Source organism: Haliotis asinina, chromosome 4, assembly GCF_037392515.1.
Source record: "Haliotis asinina isolate JCU_RB_2024 chromosome 4, JCU_Hal_asi_v2, whole genome shotgun sequence".
Taxonomy (NCBI): Eukaryota; Metazoa; Mollusca; class Gastropoda; order Lepetellida; family Haliotidae; genus Haliotis; species Haliotis asinina.
In genome coordinates this window covers 11,774,389-11,787,098 of record NC_090283.1, presented here as the reverse complement: position 1 = coordinate 11,787,098, position 12,710 = coordinate 11,774,389, and the positions used below count along the sequence as shown (strand labels likewise).

Here is a 12,710-nt window from a genome sequence, read left to right as displayed (position 1 = left end):
CCTTTAATCATTCGCTTAAACCTGAAGAGGTGATGTATCTAAATAAACTATAGTAAACATTTCTTTCACATCACTATCTTGTTACAGTGAAATATGACCCTAACTGTAGTGTTGAGGTCTTTCGCGTTTTAACTGTGAAAAATACATATCTAGTATAAATGCTCAATTTTGTTAATTGTCCTATCAAGGGAATCGTTTGCAGCGTCCGCTTTACATTTAATACTCATTCCTACTTTTCTGTAGTTATTTGGTTGGAGAGTAAATGTTCTATATTTAGCTGTCCCGTGACTGCCTCCCTCAAGACTGTCAAGGCTCTCAGCTGATCATTAACTTTCAGGGAGGTTTTAGATAAGTACAAAGATGACGGAGACAGAAAAATCGCCTTTATTGGGCTCCCGAAAGGAAGAAGAAGACGAGGAGGTGGAATTGTCGAAATGTGGCGCCACACTATGTTGCGATCCCAGGAGATTTCTGCACAGATACCTGGTTTTGATAGTGATGTGCTTCCTAAGTTTTGGTAAGACTTCAGTTTATTTTAAATATTTAAAAACAGTATCAGTTGAATTCCTAATGTAATTTGTTTAAATGTTATGGGGTGTATAAATGAATGTAATACAGATTTGTTTCAAAATGTGTTATAGTATAAATTTCTGTTGGCCCCCTCATGTTGTCACATGACCGTCACAACATCAGCTGTGAATAAGTCTAACATCGACAGTTGTTTGTAGACTAGTTGTCAGTGTATTAATACACTTTTGCATGTTTATACATTATAAAATGTCAAAGTGTTGTTAGACAGTACACCCAAAGCATTTACCTTACCAAAGACAAATACTTGGATGCTATAGCACAGCAGACTCGGTTAGAGTCTGTGTCAAAGCAGTTCTGGCAAGTCTGATTAAACAAACTGCTCTCTTATACAAATCTATGCATATTATGTCACAGAAAAAAGTCTGTTGAATGTGACATTCTTCTGCTCTGTGCTACTCTAACAGGGAATGGGAAAGGCATGGGCCATGTGCCATTGTGCACATTAGAACAAAAAATGGCCAATTTTGATGTTTACTATTGATACAAGGGCAGTGGTCCATTCTAAATTCAGAAAACGGCTAAGAATCTAGAAAATGGCCCATTGTCAAAGTTTTCTTTCCCAAACCCTGCTCTAATCATGAACTACTTCATAAGTTAATTACCCCTGTTCATCTGCCAGTGGTGGATGCTTTCATTATCATAATATCAATCTTGCTAAAGAAGAATGAGAGTCCACAACTCTAAAATTCTCTAATCATGTCATTTGTGAACTTGTAATGTTAAACTCATAACATATACATGTCAACAGCAGCACATTCTGGTTCTAAGCTCAGAATTGTTAAATCTACAGATACAGTAGCTTGGCATTGAAAACACAGTATGTGTATCTCATAATTGACTTTCTCTGTAAAGTACAGCTTCTCATACTTTCTGGTTGGGTCCCATCTGAAATTTGAATCTTCACTGTTAGTGTCCGGTACCTAATTGCCAGCACACAGCCAGCCATCTAACCCAATCAGCCATGTTAAAACCATGTAGATTAAATTTGATAGGCTTATTCATGGGTCTTGTTAGGGTGACATAACTACACCACATGGCAAAGTGTTGTAGCAGTGATCTGGGTAGGAAATGGTTTGGAAAGTGGGTGTTTCATTTAGAGACCTGTGTGAGCACCTATCTTAAAAGTCTTCACAACGCAAAAAATATGGCTTACATTCAAGTATGCATTGACAGGGAGGTAACTCAAACTTGTTCTTTCCCTATCTCCCCTGTACCACTTACTATCATAGCAAAATCCCCCAATTTATATGAAGTCTTATATGTTTTAGTTCAGATTTCTTAACTTAGGATCTGAATGCATGGGCAACCCGTGAAGGTGTGGGTTAGAACTGGTCTTATATAAACCATACTTGTCATAAGAGGCGGTTGGTTAGGCTCAGTGACTTGGTAGTGTAATCGTGTTCCATTTGCACAGATGGATGCGTATAATGCATGGATTATTTACAGACTCCTTTTGGAATGCTGTTGAGTATGAAATCAAAAACAATCAAACAAATGCTTAGGCCCCAGATCCATAAATCACAGAATAATCTTTTTTTTTAGTAAGAGAGAAGTCTGATATAATTATTATGTTACAGGAAGCTACTTCTGCTATGACAACCCAGCTGCTCTGCAAGACAACATGTTGAAAGACCTTGACATCTCTGAGAGCCAGTTTATGTCCTTCTATTCCTGGTATTCATGGCCAAACGTCATCCTCTGTTTCTTCGGCGGATTCCTCATCGACAAGTTGTTAGGCGTCCGACTTGGTGCTATCATGTTCAGTTTGTTTGTGACAAGTGGACAGGTACGTGGTATAACACTCAGCTGAATTACATGACACTTAGCCATCTTGTTGTGAAAAGTTTGCAATGGGAGTGCCCTGTATGGAGACATTTGAGTTAGAGTCTAGACATTTAGAGAGTTGAGTCGGTCCCAAGCATCTCCGAGGTTGTTGTCAGGCTAGGTGACATGGTTGATCATATGCAGTGTTGACGAACAGCATCAGACTCTCTGAACAATCTGTCAGGTTCATCGACAGTCCGATGGAAGTCAACACCTTGCCAGCCTCAGTGTCCGACTGAATATTTGACAATGACTTTGACTTATGTTTTCATATGTGCCACATCACACTAGTTCATTGTTTATGAATTTTAATTCTTAATTTCAGTGCTAATTACAGGAAACTTTAAGTCTGAAATGTGTGTAATTTTCAGTGGGTCAGAAACTTACAGGACCTAGTTTTGTTGTTACTTAGAAACAACACTGGTATATCTCAGTGCATATTTGTCAGCCTGATTGGTTCTTTTGATGAATGCGTAACTGTATTATTTTTGTAACTTCTTAGGATTTGGAATGTTTTATTTAAATTAGAAATTGTTGCTGTCATTTTGTGAAGACATGGAGCTGAGTATCTGCCTTGGTTATTTGTAGATTATTGTTGCCAAAGGCAACCCATGTAACACCTAGGTCTTTAGGGTGTTGTTTTGTTAATTATTCTTATTGACATGATCAGAGATCAGGATGCTCAAAATGACCTATTTTATTCCAGATTATTTTTGCATCAGGAGCTCTGATCCAAAACATTTATCTCATGTATTTTGGTAGATTTGTATTTGGGTAAGTAACGTGTCTTGTAAGCATTTAAAATGCATGACAATGTGTTGATGACTTTTGATACTGATAGATGCTTTCCAAAGTTTGATGATTTTTCAATCTGCGCTAATAATTACTAACATCAGAGGACAGTATAATAGCCAAGAGGCTAAAATTTTTGCTTGGCATACTCAAGGCCCCGTTTTTATTCCCTACATGGTTACAATGCATGGTGATGATTTTTGTGTTCCCTTTCATTATATGTTAGAACATCAAGTGAAAGTATACCCACCTACCATCTTGATAACAATATATCTGTTTCATCTGTGCAATTGATGGACTGATTGATTGCTATTGATATCTAAAAAAACTTTGAAACCTAAACTTTGTCCATGTTTGGAAGCATAACATATACTGAGCCACAAAAGAAAAGCGACTCAGGTATTTTGTAAAGATTTAAATAGAAACATGAACACAAATGCTTACTTTAATGATGTTTCATTTTGTTTTAAACTTGTGTTCACTTTGCTCTTCAGTGTATCTTTTAATGGGAAGATTTCTAAAACTATGTTTAACTGTTTCATGTTACTGTGGAAAAAACTGTTGAGAACAGACAAAGATCAGGGATCGTGGCCTTTAGTATGCTGCTGTGCTCACCCACAACTCTTGCCAGGCTGTCTATGCATGGTCTTTTTCTAGTAGCATTCAGATATTATTTCTGCTGCATGTCATAATGCTTGTTTTGTTCTTCCAGGTGATCTTTGCTTTGGGGTCTGTGTTTAACCTGTATTGGTTGATGTGTGCTGGAAGATTTGTGTTTGGGTAGGACATAGCATTAAAATCTCCAGTTTCCCCCTAAAAACACCCTGGTCCCTGTTCCCCTATTGTATCATTGACTGATCGCAGCTCCCATACTGTACCTAATGACTGATCGATACTCATGCTCTTGATTACTGGATTGTCTTGTCCAGTAGAGACCACCGCCATATAGCTTGAATATTGCTGTGTGAGTCATTTAACAACAAACAAATACTTTATGGAATGGAGTTGTTCAACTACATTCACCTAAGTAACCTTCAGGGTGTTTTGAAGGAGTTTGTTAGTGTATTTTTTGTCTTGGAATGTCAGCAAAGTTGTGTTTAATTTCAAATGTATTACTGAAATTTTGTGTTGTTTTGTTATCTACAATTATCTACAAACCATAATAATTATCACTAAGATAGCTAAACCTGTAGTTTGCAATGAGGATGTTTAACAAACTTTCTAGCCTTTTTTTGCTCTTTATGCAATTGTTAACTTAGACTTTTAAGAGATTTGGTGGGATACTATTGGATTTGTGTTGCTTTTGGTCATGAAAAAATTGATAACAGTTGGTTATTGACCATAGCACTCACTCACTCACTCACTCACTCACTCACTCACTCACTCACTCACTCACTCACTCACTCACTCACTGTGTTCAGAGTTTGCAATACACGCTTGGTCTTTCGAAAGCAATTTCAACATTTGTTATCTTTTTAATTTATGCATTGTTTATATTTCCATTCATGATTTATTGATGATAACAACCCATTTTTTGAGCGGTATAAATACAGTAAGCTTTTTGATGCAGTTGTTTTTCTTCAGCACTGACAGTTGGAGTTCACATGATGGCCACAAGCTTAATGAAATAACAATTACACATTAATAATTCTGTTATTAGGTCATCCAATACTTTTAAAAATAAAATTAAAATCCTACCTAAATCCTACTTAACTACCCTAAGTTTTAAAGAAGTGTAATTGGAACCACAACCTTTTTTCATTTGGCCTAATGTGTTTGTAATTCATCAATGTTTTTTGACACAGCATGATGTCATGTTTTCAGTATCGGCGGAGAGTCACTTGCTGTGGCTCAGAACACATACGCTGTCAAGTGGTTCAAAGGGAGAGAACTCAATATGGTGTTCGGTCTGCAACTCAGCTTTTCAAGAGTGGTAGGCATTTATTTTCATTAAAATTGAATAATGTGTTTACTTAATTATTATATTTTACAGTAATATATTATTGTTGAACTAGGTAAGGGAAACAGTGTATGTGGTATGAACTCTCAGTTGTCAGACTTCCATTTTTGGAAGGCATGGCGGGGGAGGGGGTATGAAAATGAAATGGACTGTTAAAGGACAGCAATGCAAGCCAGGAACCCACCTGTTCAGACCATTCAGGAATTGCACCAGGACCTTCACATAGAGTGGAATAATATCCAGCAAGACAGATTATGACGTCTCATCACAACATCATCAGAATGGCTGGTGCTCTAAGCATTAACAGAAGTCGTTGATAACTTAACTCTATGTATGAGTGTATTCATTCAGAAAGAGACATGATGTGCACTTCTTGTTTCTGTGCCCGTACTTATGGCTTAATACTATGTGCACTACACTTGTTTCTTATTAAAGTTCATAATATTGATGAATGTCTTCAAAATTATCTTGCCATCTTTCAGGGAGCAAGTTATTACTATTACGCTTTCTCAACTTACTTTCATATCTGGGTTTGAATATCTGTATTCAGTAACCCATGCTTGTTGTAAGAGGCGACTGATGGCCAAACTTGCAGACCTGGTTGACACATGTCATCGGGTTTTCAATTGCACTGATTGATGCTTATGCTGTTGATCTCTGGATTTTCTGGTCCAGACTTGATTATTTAACAACTGTCACCACAATACTGGAATGTTGCTGAGTGCAGCTTAAAACTAAACTCACTCACACACTCACTCACTCACACCTGTCATAATTTTGGATGGTGCTTAGTTTATACTCACATGTATAGATTGTGATCAGATTTGTTAACAGCTTGCAGCCCTTGTTATAAACAAGGTCAAACACTTGCCTAATCAATCTTGTGATCAAAGAGACAATCAATAGCCAATCAGTCTGGAATCATGTCGTTATTCTAGGGCAGCACCGTCAACATGAATGTGATGCAGCCTGTGTACAACTTCATCGGAAAGTGGTACAATGGATTTAAGTGTCTGGGAGTGTCTCTGTTTGTAGGTGAGTCTGTTCAGTCGACTTGCCGTTTTACTGGACAAGATAATAACTTCCCTGTTGTTGAAACCATCCAACCAAAGTTGACACTTCACAAACTTATTCTTACACAGCACTAAGGTGATCGTAAGTCACTATGGTTACCTAATTGCAGTGTTAAAGAATGGGAGTTAAGCATAACCTTAGTAAAAGTTGCACAGTGAAAGGAGCCCCCGATCTCCAATATGGCCACCACATTGTCCTGACTGAAAAACCTGTATAGCCATTGTCTTACTTACTAATTTTTGTACAAAATGTTGTGAAATGTGGAATTTTTTAATTTGGGTGATTCACATGAAAATAATGTATAATTCTGACTTTATTCTAATGTTACTCTTCAATGTTCAGACAGCTCAACTTTGCGAAGTTTGTTTCTGAGACCATGTTTTATTCAGGTCCTAAAACTGCATTGTTAGTTTTGTTTAGAGTGTATGTCACTGATGCTTATTGTGGTATGTTGTAGGTGCTGGCACATGTGTATTCTCTCTGTTATGTGCATTTGCCCTGGCCTTCTTTGACAAGAGGAATGACCGTGTCCTAAAGAAAGAAGCTGCAACCTCTGGTATGCAACTTCCTGATACTGATAAAAAAGAACTTGAACCTAAACTTTGACATAATCAAGAAATAGTTCATCTAACCTGCCTTGGAAGGCAACATGATATTTTATCACTGCAAGGTGTGTATTTATTTTGTCCAAACCGTTGCAGCCAAAGTCAGCATGGTATTTTCTTCACTGCCTATTGTAGCAGTTCCAGAATTGTATTACAGTGTGACTCCACATGTGTTGCAAACTTACCATCATGCTGTAAACTTACCATTTTGCTTCAGACGAAGTTGTTCGCTTGACCGACGTCCGCTACTTCCCCCTCACCATGTGGCTCATCTGCATCATCTGCGTTGCCTACTACGTTGCCGTCTTCCCATTTGTTGGCCTGGGACTGTGAGTATTCACACAGTGAAACTTGATCGCAACATCCCAGAGCAGAATATCTGGAAAGTTCATCTTTGAATTCTCAACTTAAAAGTTGTTAAAGATAAGACAAGGACCAGTTGTTTACTGTAGACTGGTGCATGTAAGTACTTGTACATAAGTACACATACATACAAACTTTGAATCTTTGAATGGATGTTTATATTTTTCAGTGTTTTCTTTGAAATGAAGTTTGACTACTCTCCATTCCTCGCCAACAATGTTAACAGGTATGTTGCTACAAACACATCTGTATTTCCTGTTTGTCCTTACTTTGATGTTGGACCTGTGAAGGTGCGGGGTAGAATAGACCTCCAGCAACCCATTCTTGCTATAAAAGGCGACTATGCTTGTCAGAAGAGGCAACTAATAGGATCAGGTGGTCAGGATCGCTGACTTTATTGACACATGTCAACAGTTCCCAATTGTGTAGATCGATGCTCATGCTGTTGATCACTGGATTGTTTGGTCCAGACTCGATTATTTACTGACCAACACCATATAGCTTGAATATTGGTGAGTGTGGCTTAAAATTAAACTCACTCGCATGTACAATCAATATCAATTGCTGCAAACCAGATTAGCTCCCAGTACATACAGAGGGAAAACTAAGGGATCACATTAATGCACAAGTGTTCCCTTATTCATTTCCCGGTTTCTTCACAAGGTATTTGATACTCAGCTTGTGAAGAAACCTTGAAAAAAATAAAGGAACACTTGTCTAAAACTCAACTCACTCACTCACTCACTACTTTGATATTGAGGGTAGTTGAGTAGCTGAGTGGTTAAAGTGTTTGGTCATCACCATAAAGACCTGGGTTTGATTCCACATGTGGATACTATGTGTGAAGCCTTTTTCTGGGGTCCTTGCCATGACATTGCCAGAATATTGCTAAAAGCAGCATATAATCATACTCACTAATTACCTACAACTTCATCAAAATCTTCTGTGCTTTCATATGTCAACTATCAGATTAATTATGGTGATATAGAGAAGTCATTTGATCTTTATTTCATCTATTATGAATGTCTGCGTGATAATGGATGTTCTCTGTAATTTCCACTGTGAACGAGTACTGTGCTTGTCTTTGTCCTAAAGTGATAAAATTCAGCTGACGTTTAACTGTTCAAGGTCTGGTACAGATCATGAATGGCTCAAGATTCACAAAACCGCTCGCAAAGTGTATAGCGGCAGGTGTATTTAAGTGAGCTGACCCAAGACAAACCACAACGTCTGTTTCCTTCTTTTCAGCAGCTTAAAAGTGCTGGCTAATTAAGACCATACATACTGGAAGTGGTGTAATTGTCTAACAAATCATTTGCAAATATTGGTGTTTCCCTTGCCCGTACAAAACTTCAAGCTTTCCTCTATTCTCACACTGTGAGGTAACTGGAATGCTTTTCAGTTCTGCATGAATCTCAATTGACTCACACGGTTGACATGGTTAAACTATCCTATCACCTGTAATGTTGGTGTTTCCATTGTAGCCTGGTGTACATCATCTCCGCAGTTGCCTCCCCTTTGTTTGGTTTCCTGATTGACAAGAGTGGGAAGAATATCTTCTGGGTCATTGCTGGTGTCCTTGTCACCCTGGGGTGTCACGCCATGCTGGCCTTCACCTTCATCAACCCTTATGTTGCTATGGTAACCAGACTTTATTAAGTGATACTAACAAGGTACTAACAAGGAAATGTATTTGATTCCAAATACAAATATTGGAAACTGCTAACCTGAAGGAACCTGTCCCATATTCAAGCAGTCCTGTATTACTCTCTAAATTACTTGTATCCAAGGCCTTAGACATTTGCTAAGAGTGTCATGCCATGCATTTTCTCCTATTTTAGTGGTGTTGTTGTAAGTGGTCTAGTTTGCCCCTTATGAAGGGAGTTTATCTTTCAGTTGTTTTATGTTTTGTTGTGTTCATGTTGGTATCTGAATAATCTAGTCACAACCAGACAAGCCAGTGATCAGTACTTAACTAGAACCATATCTTGTGGAATTGGGACAGAAACCTATTTCCCCTGTTGGGAAGGGAGACAACACTAGCCCTTGCTTACCTATCTGTTCCTCATGTTGAAATGTGTCTGACACTAAACTTGTCTACTTGGGTCCACAGTCCACCATGGGTCTGGCCTACTCGGTCCTGGCCAGTGCTCTCTGGCCAATGGTGTCTATGGTCATCCCTCAGCACCAGCTCGGGACGGCATACGGAATGTGAGTACTCACAAGGATATGAACACTGTGTGAAGGATACAAGTTCTCTTGTGGATATATGTTTCTGTCACCTTGAGTGTCTCTGTTACTGATTTTTGATATCTGAAACTTCACTGAAGAGGCTGAAACCCTGTGTATAAGTACAAAACCAGAGTATTATCTTTAATAAATGCCTGTGTTACAGAATGCAAGCTGTACAGAACCTTGGTCTAGCCGTCATATCACTGGTTGCCGGGATAATTGTGGATTCCAAAGGCTATCTCATTCTAGAGGTGTTCTTCATGGCCTGGCTGTGCAGTGAGTACAGTGATAAGGGAGATCACTCTCGAGGGTCACTCTGGGAAGGGAGATAACTATTTTGGCCAAGTTATGTCATAAGGTCACTCTCAATATACTAGACAACAGTGGACAGGTAAGATACCCAGGAAGGGAGGTCAGTTTCAAGTATCTTGACCAGATTGGGAAGTGAGATCATTCTTTTCAAGCATGGTCACACTAGTTACTTTCTCAGCTTGTGACACCTTCATTAGCTTCCTAGTATCCTGATAATGTCCTGTTATGTTTATGTTTTTGTGTATCTTTGGTATTATCATCTAGTAGACAGACTACTTTTATCAAATGAATGTTTATTTGTTCTCATTAACCTGAGGCTAATCATATATTACTGAATATAAGCTGCCAGCAGAGTGATCAGTGTCACAACAGTTATCTGTTTTGTTTGTACATGATTAGGTTATCCTAGGTTGTGTGGTGAGTTCCGTTAAAGAGCTGTGAGACACAAGCTTCTTACTGTAACTTTGCAACAGGAGGAAGAGAGCTTACTCTCAAACTTGGCATTAAAGGGAAATCACAGTCAGTTATCTTGTGCAGTTTGATGTGTTGTGATGTCACCTAGAGGTGAGAAAGCCAGGCTGGAGTGATGTAACAGAAGCCTGCTCCATCGTGCTCCATATTTGAAATGAATAACTGTAATATGTGATCTGTTATTGTCTGTTCACAGTGGCGCTGATTGCTGCAGTCTTCCTGTACCTGGTAGATGCTACACGAGGTATGAACAAATCTCTTCAAGCCTGTTAAATGTTTCCTATATTGGCTGAGGATATTAGTCTTTCATGCAGGTTGTGTCTAAACCTGGATATCCTATGATAACATTGTATTACTATTACTACCAGAAGTGAGAATTGCATATTAATCAAACACCATGCCAAGCCTTGCCATGATGTTAATGAAATACAGCGCACTCCGTCCAACTCTGAGTTTGTCTTTCTTAGATTGCTGTATATGCTGGACTGAACTTACAGTCCCGACACAATCCTTCTTTGTTGTTACAATTCAAAAGCTCTGTATGTTGAATAAACATCCTGTTGTTTAGTTTGGGTATTTTGTCTAATTTTACTGAGTAGGAAGTCCGCTTGGCCAATAAACCTTGAATAAACAACCTATCAATTGGTTTGTCAACCTTCAATGGTAATTTCTGTTGGTCCCAAGCTTGTCTGAATTACAGTGCACTCTACATGTCAAAGCAATTCACATCCTGCCTTACCTGTTCTTTCTCTGTTCCAGGTGGTAAGCTGAATTTGTCTGCCAAGAAGCGACACCAGGAAGCAGAAGCTGTCCAGGAGAAAGAAGAAGAGTAAGTAATACATTGATGTCAGGGGGAACTGCTTGTTAACAGGCAACCCTATTGCTCCTATTATGATTGCTTGGATACTTTGCTTGCTCTGCATTTCTGATCAGTTCCAGCTGGTAGCAAAATCAAAACTAGGAAACTGATTTTTATAACTCTCCTACTGGTCAGTCATCATTGTGATTGATCTTTATTTATTTTTAGCACATTTGGGTGTTCTTGTAACTTCAGGTGCTAATTTCGAATGTTGTTTGTTTGTTCAACAGGGCTAAGCACAATCATTGACCTTGACCTTTATTCTGTTCACAAAGAGCCGTAACTCTTCAAGTGTGAACATTTTTATGTTTCGTAGCACTATTGTAACAACCGTACTACATAGAATGTTTTTTGAAATGAGAACCTGGTGTATCGGTAGGCTTTCTAATATCCTCCACCGTATCACTTGAAGTTTGAGGGCAGTAGAGTAGCCTAGTGGTTATGAGTGTTAGCTTATCATGCCTAAATACAGTGTGTTCATCCAATTTCTGGTGTCCCCTACTGTTATGTTGCTTTAGTATTGCTAAAATTAGCTTAAACCCAACTCACTCACTCACTCACTTTATTTTGTGTTTCAGAAAGAAGCCCCTGAACTAAGTCATCCCAGTACATCACTGTAATATTTTCACAACACAACAGAAAATGTAAATGTTATGCAAATGTTGACATCAAACTTAAGATGATGTGCAGGATGAAAGAAAACAAATGAGTTGGGTTCTTTACCTATGGAAAGAACATGTAATTGTGTAAAACTAGTGTATGAATAGGCACAAAGTCATCATGAAAGCTATGAAATGTGTTCTTGAGAGTTGGACTCTGAGTCCATCTCTGGGCATTTTAGACTTGTGACATACCATTTTCACTATGTACCAGTGTGTCGCTGTACAGAGCAACCTTAATGTTCCGGGTGTTAAGTCTATGTTAAGGTACAGGTATTACCATTGACTTATCGCTGAGATCACAGTGCACATTTGTACTCTGATCTCGTTAGGCAACCAAGTCCACACTAAATGATAGTCTGAAGTCTGAAAACTTTTACATCACTTCTTTTATGCTATTTGTAACGTGTACATTTGTCTAGTCGAGTGGGCTAAAAAATGCATATGTCCTTGGTGACCATTCACTGTATGTGGAAATGCACCCAATGACTCAAAATACTCATTCCACTACATTATTTACAGTCAGTTTTGTCCTTTTCATTTAGCATTTCTGTTTGCATTGTGTCACATGTTTAAAGATATATTTTACTTCTTAAAATATGTTGAATTTCTCTCATTCAGATTTCAGTTTCAGTTGTGTAAATGCACACTATGTTGAACAAGGAAATAATTATTAGGGTTTTTTTCTGGGGGTTTAATAAATTTTAGAGTAAAAAATGTTTGACGGGTTGAATATGAAACAAATTTGATTGTATATGAAGGTTGTTTTCTGAATATGATCAAATTTGTATGTTTGTGTCTAATAGTATATATAAGTTTATATATATATATATGGGTATTTTATGCAAGTCTTTCAGTCTTTGTGCCATATTCCAGTGTATATTGAAATACCTTTATCGATGTTAAATAGTTTGATTGTGAGACTGTCTCAGGTATTTGGGGTCCAGGCGTTTTATGTCATAAAAAAA

General features: G+C 38.1%; 1 protein-coding gene across 2 annotated transcripts; it reads left to right on the top strand.

The window, feature by feature from the left end:
* Positions 1 to 257: 257 nt before the first annotated feature.
* Positions 258 to 12,710, top strand: LOC137281276 (lysosomal dipeptide transporter MFSD1-like). 2 transcript variants are annotated; one of them, XM_067812439.1, is made up of 14 exons: positions 258 to 517; positions 2,169 to 2,377; positions 3,122 to 3,189; positions 5,032 to 5,140; positions 6,106 to 6,202; positions 6,699 to 6,797; positions 7,064 to 7,175; positions 7,379 to 7,435; positions 8,694 to 8,850; positions 9,323 to 9,420; positions 9,605 to 9,717; positions 10,421 to 10,468; positions 10,984 to 11,053; positions 11,662 to 11,754. In XM_067812439.1, the coding sequence occupies exons 1-14, from the start codon at positions 361 to 363 to the stop codon at positions 11,678 to 11,680; spliced, it is 1,413 nt and encodes a 470-aa protein (XP_067668540.1). In that variant the 5' UTR covers positions 258 to 360; the 3' UTR covers positions 11,681 to 11,754. The 2 variants fall into 2 exon arrangements, with proteins under 2 accessions (XP_067668540.1, XP_067668541.1); XM_067812440.1 differs by lacking the exon at positions 3,122 to 3,189 and adding an exon at positions 3,920 to 3,987 and having other exon boundaries at positions 280 to 517; positions 11,662 to 12,710.

Coding starts and splice junctions, on each gene's coding strand:
- LOC137281276 (XM_067812440.1), top strand. CDS start 361: ATGACGGAGACAGAAAAATCGCCTTTATTGGGCTCCCGAAAGGAAGAA. Junction 5,141..6,105: donor AACTCAGCTTTTCAAGAGTG/GTAGGCATTTAT, acceptor TCGTTATTCTAG/GGCAGCACCGTCAACATGAA. Junction 6,203..6,698: donor GGGAGTGTCTCTGTTTGTAG/GTGAGTCTGTTC, acceptor GGTATGTTGTAG/GTGCTGGCACATGTGTATTC.